Source organism: Aptenodytes forsteri, unplaced genomic scaffold (genome assembly GCF_000699145.1).
Source record: "Aptenodytes forsteri isolate BGI_AS27 unplaced genomic scaffold, ASM69914v1 Scaffold57, whole genome shotgun sequence".
NCBI lineage: Eukaryota > Metazoa > Chordata > Aves > Sphenisciformes > Spheniscidae > Aptenodytes > Aptenodytes forsteri.
Window position 1 is genome coordinate 1,268,378 of NW_008796220.1, and position 8,718 is coordinate 1,277,095.

At 46.4% G+C, this 8,718-nt stretch overlaps 1 protein-coding gene across 1 annotated transcript; it reads left to right on the forward strand.

Annotated features, from left to right (window-relative positions):
* The first annotated feature begins 901 nt into the window (after window positions 1-901).
* LOC103906898 (interleukin-17F) lies at window positions 902-2,957 on the forward strand. Its single transcript, XM_009288956.1, has 3 exons — window positions 902-928; window positions 1,867-2,111; window positions 2,720-2,957. The coding sequence occupies exons 1-3, from the start codon at window positions 902-904 to the stop codon at window positions 2,955-2,957; spliced, it is 510 nt and encodes a 169-aa protein (XP_009287231.1).
* Window positions 2,958-8,718: the final 5,761 nt, after the last annotated feature.

Here is an 8,718-nt window from a genome sequence, read left to right on the forward strand (position 1 = left end):
CAAGGCCAGAAAAGGGGCAGGAAACCAGCGCTCCTACAGCGTAGCTCAGGCGGGGACTGAGGGCCCAAAGCTGAACTGAAATGGGGCTCCTGGTGATTGGCTGTGGAGGGAAACCCATGGTGATGCTGGTCAAGGCTAGTAAGGCTGATTAGCGCCCTCAGGGCCCTTACAGGGCGTGCATGAGTTTTTCAAAGAGCTCTCCAGAACATGTCAACATGGGATCTCAGCAATGAGTGGGGAAGGCATCCCAGCTCCTGGTGTCCGGAGGTCCCCCAGGAGGACTTCCCCTGGGCATCTACTCTTGCCCTGCCTGGTCACCGCAGGTCACAGGGATCCCCGAGATGAGGTGGGGGCGGATTGTGCAATTGAAGCAAAGGGAAGTTAAACTGTGAAGTTCCATGTCCTGTCCTCATTTTGAAACCCTTGTTGGGTGCCTGACTTTGCAGCTTGCTGATCTCTGCCATTTGGTTTGTGCGAGGCACGTGGAAGTTCATCCACAGATGTGTTTGTGGTGAGAGAACATTAATATTAGAAAGAGGGGGTGGGGGAAAAAAAAAAGCTGCCTGAACAAATTTTTTTCTTCTTTTCTTCCCTTATCTCTTTATCTGCCTGAATAAACTGTATTGGCTGATTTGGGATTCTGATGACATATTATCTGCCCTCCCCTTTCTGGAGGTAGACGGAAGGAAGTGGGCTAGAAAATGAAATATCAGCTCCTAACCTCGGGTCAGGTAAGCCAGCTATATGCTGCAATGGAAAAGATGGTAGTGGCTGAACTTTGCTATAAAAAGGAGACCACAACTGGATTTGAGACACACGCGGAGTGGAAGAGGTCTCGGAGAAGGAGAACTCTTGTGCCCTGTCACCGTGTGCATCCGCCTAAAGCAGCAGAGACGTTGCCATGGCTTTTGCCAGCTACGCTGTGGTGGTAAGTACTTATATTTGGTATAAGTATTAAGATATATTTGTTGCAAAAGAAAAAGCAGAATGCAGATCCCACGATGCTGTTATCTAGGAGCAACCCTTGTCGGTCTTAATGGGAGCTGAATGGGATGCTAAGTCTGTCTGAAACAGCTTTCTGTCCTGAGGTTTTGCAAATGGGTTTGGTGTTTGAGTGACAAGGAGGCAATGGGCTATCTGTAAGGGCAGCACTGCTGATGTGGGATTGGGAGAGACAGTCCTTTTCTCAGACAACAGGCTATCAAAATTGCTGAAATGTCATTGTGAAGTGAATGTCTGTGTCTTTAAATTTCAACCTGGGTAGTATTTGCAGCACTGTCAACTCTTGTGATTTTATTAAAACCTTTGCATTTATCTGTCTTCTTTTCCTAAAACCCGAGCTCCTGGAAATGGCCCAAGAATCTCAGATTTCATCAAGAAAAGGGTTATTTCCAGCAGATGGCTGTTAGGTGGCCAACCTTTCCTGTCCTGAGAAAGCACATGGCTTCTAAGCTTAGGCATGGTGTCAGCTGAGTCCTTACCCCACCTTGTAGCTCATAAGACATTGCTGTTTGACTGTGGAGGAGGGCCCTTCATAGCTTGTTGGAGAGATGCTCTTCTTGGTGCAGAGCCAGCTATGAATCAGAATTTGAATCAGCGTTTAGCATCTGTTGTGATGAGTATTATTAGCATCATTGCGCTATTTGCTCGTGCTGGCCTGTCTCGCCCAAATATAAGTAGGAAGATCAGCTGCTGCCCAGTGCTGATTCACAGCAATGAAGGAATTCAGGATAGGACTTATGTGCTGCATCCTCCTCCTCTTGCTAGTTATATGGTCCATTGATGGTCCAGTCTAGTCAAGACTTGGCTCTTTGTGCTCGCTCTCTCTCGACTGAACTGAGCCAACGACACCTTTCTCTCTCCCAGTTCAGATCACTGCTTTTGGTGCTGGTTCTAGCTCTCACCGTAAGGAGCTCACCCCATGGGAGGGTAGTTCGTCCTCAACCCAGCAAGGACGGTGGCTCTGTGAGGCTTAGTGAAGATTGCCTGTACCGAAAGGATCTCAAATTCCCTACAATGGTGAAGGTTGACATTCGCATCAGCAATTCAGATCGTGCCTTTAGAATGGTCCACGATGTCAGGAACCGGTCTCTTGCTCCTTGGGATTACAGGTAACTGTTTAGTTGTTATCTAAATTGCAATGGCTGTGCTACGCAGAGGTGTTTTGTGGTGAGCAATGGCCGGTTCTCAGCATACGCCTGGAGTTCTGTGAATATTGCGGACAGTTCTTGACACACGCTTTCATTTTGATGTTGGGTGAGATTTCTCCAAGAGAAACTGTTTGCAGTGCAAGGGGACATCATTGGAATGGTTTCTAATCATCTTGTCAATCTTTGTCAAAGAATTATTCCTCTAGGAATACAAAAATATCAGTATATTGTAATTTTACATTTTCATAGCTGAAAGAAATTTTTGAATGCTGAAATTAAAACGAAACCAAACAAAAATGAATGGTCCACTTGTGACCAGTTCTGTATTTCACCCAGCTCCACTCCATTCATCAACTACTAAAGAATGATATGGCAGTATTACCCTCCCAAAATTGATTCCATTTCTAGGAATCATTCTAAAAATGTTGAGGATAGGGTAATTCTTTGGCCTTGTCTCGTAATGAGGATACGCAGGTAAATAGTATGGTCCTTTCATGGAGATAAACAAGAAGATTCTGCCAAACCGTGTTGTGCAAGTGCATAAACCCTTTTTCTGTCCCCATCCCCAGGCTCGACGAGGACCCCAACCGCTTCCCCCAGGTGATCGCTGACGCTAAGTGCCGCCTCTCCGGCTGCATGAACCCACTGGGGCAGGAGGACCACAGCCTCAACTCCGTCCCCATCAAACAGGAGATCCTCGTCCTCCGGCGGGAGCAGCGGGGCTGCCTTCCCACCTACCACCTGGAGAAGAAAGTCATCACCGTGGGCTGCACGTGTGCCACTCCAGTCGTCCACCACCAGTCCTAGGAGGGATTAGTAGGAGAGACAACACTGGGAAGAAGAAATGTCTCCTACGAACACCCCTTTGGAGAAATCCCACAGTTGCTCACCTTGCATCCCAGGAATTCAACATGACATTTCCTTTCCAAATCTGAGCAAATTACCTCCTGAAAGTACTGATTCTTGCTGTAGTTCATTTACGGATTTTAGAACGGGAATCACCGGTAGCTGGTGATGGATGGGAGAAAGAGGGATGGAGGAAAAGTTTTCTTTGTGACTCCAAGCAGGGAGGGAGTAAAGCAGTGCTGCTTTTTTCATTGCAGCTTATACCAGTTTGGTGAATCAAATGAATTATAGTTTCAAAAGTTGTCCTTGGCAGTAAATTGCCCTAATGGATACATGCCAACCAGCACTGCCACAAAAAATTCCTCCTCCTGCACCTCCTCTCTCCCTTCCTCATCCTCTAGCCCCTTTTTCTTCTCTGGCCATCCCTGCTCACTAGCGTATTTCTAGTGTAAATCTGGCATAAGTGCCACTAGGCCTGATTCTCATTGCGCTCTGGGTTTGTGTCACTGCTGCTCTACGGGGAGCAGTGGCTGACTTATTCCAGAGCATTTTGGGAGAGAAATGAGTCCACTTGCATTGAGCGTTAAAATGGCAAAGAACTAATGAGTGTTTATATTTCTATTTATATCTTCTATTTATGACCGTATTTATGACTTTGTATGTGCTCAGAGCATCAAAAAAAATGGTAAATGTTTATCTGTATTTATTCAATAACTTATCTGCTGAATAAAAATTATTTTATTTAAAACAATGTTGTTTTACGGTAGCTCAAAATGAAAGCAGATGCAGAGAATTGGTTTGTGCTGCAGTAGCACTGAGAGATTTCAGCAAGGATCAGGCTTGTTCTGGTGCAGTGATATGAGTAAGAGGGAGCGCAAGAGAACTTGCAGCCTAAGCGGAGGAAAAGATGCAAAAAAGGGCTGAAAGTGGTGAAGTGAGGTTATACAGGCAGCGCTGGGGGAGTTGGCAATGGAGACAGGTTCTCTAGACCTTGGGGATGGTCTCTAGGGATGGCGGGAAAAGAGGTGGGAGACATCGCATTGCAGGGCTGCAGCCGAAATTTGGGACGGGGGTCTAGCCTGGTTCATGTGAGCTGGGAAAGGCCTGTCCTATCCTCTTCCAGACAAGATGTCATCCTTATAAACGACCTTCTCCTCCACCAGCTGGATGGTTGGCTGAGTAGGAATGCAGGGAAATGTACAAAGATGGCTTCATCTCACAGCTCTTTAACCAACCAAATATTAGGTGTTGGGCTTGAAGTGGCGGATGGGGATCCCTCCACATCAAGGGAACAAGGAATAAACACCTCCAGGGCAGGCTGTGTCCGAATTTAGGAAAGGAGGAATTGCCCTTTCTCTCCCTTAGCTACACAAGGAGCACATCCTAGCAAGACTCACTATTTATTATTTTATCAGATTGCTGCAGTGTTGGGTTTTTTTCACATTACTCATCTTTCATCCAGAGCTGAGCCAGATTCTCAGACCTCTGACTTTGGTTTCTGCTGGTGGAGGTTTTAAGCCTGTATTTGCTTGTTCACCTGCATTTAAACCGGGGTAAACCTGTGTGCAAACATTCTTGTATTTCATTTTGGCTGCACAGAAGCTACTTTAAATTAGATACACCTGGTGCAGGTAGACCCTGGGTTTCCTCCCCCGGGTAGGTCAGACAAGTCATTGGGTCCAGATGACTCCTTCGGTGCTTGTTTGTCGAGTCGAGCGTATTGCCTGCCCTGCGGGTCACTGGGAGCCAGTTCAAAAAGCCATGGGTAACCAGGCGGGGAAACCGTCTCATTCGGTTACAAGCATTTGTACTCATTTGTGGCAGCAGCTGTTTCGTTATGACCACCAAGCTCTTCATGTGGTGGAGAGCAAACCCATGGAGGCGTCTTCTGTGCGCTCTTGCGTAACACCATCTCTCCTCTTACAGTAACCACTGACCAGGAAATCGCACGCTGCACACCCCGGTTCTTACTCCTGACCTATTTCTCTCCCTCTCGATTAACCTAGCCCGTGGGGTTGTTCTCACTTGTTTTGCGGGGAGAAAACTACCCTACATTTCTCTCTTCAGACATAATTACTTTGGCATTGGGTTCGTGGCAGCTAAACGGGTGTAAGCTCCTGTGCTGATGCTCTTAAACACCCATCAGCTTAGCTTAAGAGTTGTTCTAACTGGATGAATTATGAAGTAGCTAATTAAGAAAATGCAAAGGTAGCTGATTAAGGAAGTCTCACTCATGGGTCATGAGGTTTTGCAGCCAGCGCTATCAACTGCAAACCACACAGCTCTCAGTAAGGCATGCGCTTGTATGTGGGGATTGTTTCTAAATAAAACGAGCAACAGGGGTTATTTCCTTCTAAAGGCATCATTCTTAGAGTGCAGTTGGTTGTAAATGAGTCTGGTTATTTTTTAGTTGCTGGCTTTTGCGATGAGGTAGGTGGTTGGCTTTCATTCCCAGCAATCTAAGAACATGGCAAACGGGTTTATGCTTCTTGTAAAGAGCACAGTCATATCGCCACCAAAAGCAAGTACAGTTCACAGCTGAGGACCAGCCTTTGCGAAAGGCTTTGCTTGTTTTTGTTCCCCTTGCAGCAATGGACCCAGCCCCTGGATGCCCAGCTGGGCATCTCTGGCTCTGAAATGTAGCTTAGAGCAGCCTTCAGGGACTCGGCTGTTTTACCAGGAGGAGAAGACACAGCTGTAGGTGTAGTAGCAGTCCCGCAGTGCCTTCTCGTAACCGGCTGGGCTAAACAACCTATGGTCACAGGTTGGTATCTGAGCCTCGTGGCCTTTCCTATTCCTTTCCTCTTCTGCTCGCCTCTCACTAACCTCCTTTCCCTGTCGGCTTGCTCGATCCTCCCTTTGCCTGTTCTGGCAGCTCAAGCAGGTATCCTGTTGGGTAGCAGCTCTCATGAGATGTTGGAGGGAGCACGCTGCAGAGATCCCTGCATTAGCATGGGCTGGGAGGCACAGCAGTGATGTGAGCCCAGGTAGATGCCTCCTCCCAGACCTGTGCTGTGACCTGTGGATGTATTGGCCTGCAGGTGTGAGTCAGGCTTCTTTGGACCCTTGACAACACGCAGATGCTCCTGGGGGTGTTCAAAGGGACTACAGACCAGGTCAGCCTGTTCCACAAAACCATTGCTTTTAAAAGTGCACAGAAATTAATTATATAAATAATGCAAAGGTTGCAACCTAAAAGGTTGAAACAAGCCAAGAACTGTTTGTATTTCTGTTTGGTAAGCCAGAGGAGCAATGGCTTGAAAACCCAGAAGCTGATATGGCTTGTTGAGAGTTAGACCTAACAGACAAAATTTTGCGGGGATGAGCGATTTGCTGGTCAGTCCTTTGGGGATCTGGGGTTTGGTGCCGACATGATGGGTATAGATGATGGGGTGAGTTTCCATATCAGCTGTGAGTTCTGGCTGTCCTGGGAGATGGCCTGACAGATCAAACCAGAAACCTGTGCCCATGTCACCATCACTGGGTAAAATGTGAGACTTGCCTTCATCTCCTTCTCTTGTCTCCTTCCCCTTCTTCCTCTTCTTTGCTCTCTGATATTATTTCTAACCTTGTGCTTAAGAAGAGTCCAGGTGTGTGGGCCAAGTCTGCATCTTCTACAGCACTGTTACAAGGCGGTGACAAAAAAGCCAACAACTGCTTAAGATGTCTGTGATTGCCTGATGCTACTTGGCAGGCTCAGAGCCGCTGGTGGGGATGGGACTGTGGGCTGGTGCTGGCTTTCAGGAGCTGAGAAGATGCCAGCCAGGCTCAGCACCAGAAACAACCCACGCTTTCTGTCTTTGCTACTCACACAAACATTTTCCGTCTTTGCTAATTATTCTCCATACTTCCAGGGCTGGATAGTGGTAGCGTCTTCCAGCCCTCAGCTCTTCAGATAAATCCATTCCTGCTTTCTGTGTCATTTTTCTTTGTCTTCTATTTATTTTTTTCCTTCAGAAAACTAGCTCAGTTTTTTCACCTTTTTCTGTAACTTCAACAAAAGATTAAAAATATGTTTGATGCTCTTTGAGGGTCATGGACTGAGTAGGCTCTACTCAAAATACTGTTCTCTGGACATAGCTTTCTGTGAGTGGTTTTACCAGTGGTTTTACCAGTACAAAGAGTCGTTTTTCTGTTTTATCTGCGTTCTTAGTAAGCACAATATGTTTGTATCATGATCAAGGTTCCCCGTTCCAGTAAACGAACAGAGATGGTTTATCTTCTCTCTAACTTGCCCCTATAATGTTTTGGGTTTGCTTTTTATTTCAGACTTCTGAAATCTGTACTCCTGGCCTCCTTCACGTCGCAAGGCTTGCCAGACAGTTGAATCTATATCACCTTTTATAAGTATCTGGTATCTGTCCAGCTTGCTTTGATAACTGGCAATGATGAGCATGGTTATCTGATCACTTGCTGCACAAATTCAATCTCAAACTTCCCTTTCTGCTGGGTTTTACTCACAGGTTGCCAAGCAATCCGGCTGCTAAGCCACTGCTGCTCAGATTTTGCAAACCGACATGAAACTGAGGCAGGGAGCAAAACCCCCTTTGTGTTGAAGGGGGTTTTGCAGCAGTTTCTGCCCCATTCCCCTGCCCCGACGATATCATTAAAGGACATCAAATAAGCAGGAATTTGCACTGAAACTCTTCAAAACAAGAAAGAGCAAGCTTTACCTGTTGAGCCTCAAACTGATAGGAGCTGTTCAAGGGTGAAAGAGAGGTCCTACTCTCTTCAGTGTCCTATCGTGATCCTTATTAACTGTAGTCATGAACGTTTGCCCACAAAAACAAAGGCACTGATTAGGCGACCTCATGGCAGGGTGCATCGATTTGGGATTATTCTGCACCTTTCCAACTGAAGACAGCAATGTGAAGGAAGACCTCTTAGCTCATGATGCCGGGAGTTACATGAGAACTTGCAGTAGGAAAGAAAACAGTCCTCAGGCCAAATGAATCCAGGCAATCAATACTGTTAAACGCTTCTGCAGGAGCATGTACAACACCCAGGCAGCTTGCAGAGGTGAGCGTGAAGGGGGCACCAGGCCAAGTAAATAAAGAAGGGTTGTGTCCTAAGACACGGATTTGATTGAGTTGGTAGATGGTCCAAGGGAGAATGACGCTGCTGGAAGGGGGACCAAAGTATCTTTGCAGCCCGTCAGCAGAAAGCTGTCGGCATTTTGGTAACTCCAACTGCATCATCTCTCGCTGAGCTGGTTCTGACTTTTTCCACACAGCAGCTCACTCTCAGCATTGCTAACTAGTCTCCATTACTCATGTGCCAACTCCAGCTAACTACACACCACTACCAGGTGATAAAGGGTGGGGCTTACTGTGATTTTAACTGCTAGAAGTTACTTGGGCTGCTGCAGACAATTTGCCAAAGCTCCTTCTATAGCAAGTGATAAGACATTGAGAGATTATCTAATGGACAAGGCTGTCAATTCTATTTCAATCTTTCTGGACTGGTATTTATATAACTCCTTGAAAACCTCAAAGGATTAATGTTCCTCGATATTTTTTTTTGGCAGTCTGTTCCCATGCTTAACATTCTTGGAACAACCAGCTGGGTGAACTTCAGGACCTGCAGGAGACCTTAAGGAGACCTAGTTGGAGACAAGGTAGGAAACAAGCTACGTTAGGATCACATATACTGCTAGATACCTACATATGAGCAAAGTTATATCAGTGTTTGAAGGTAACTAAAGGTGTGGACAGGAGTTCAT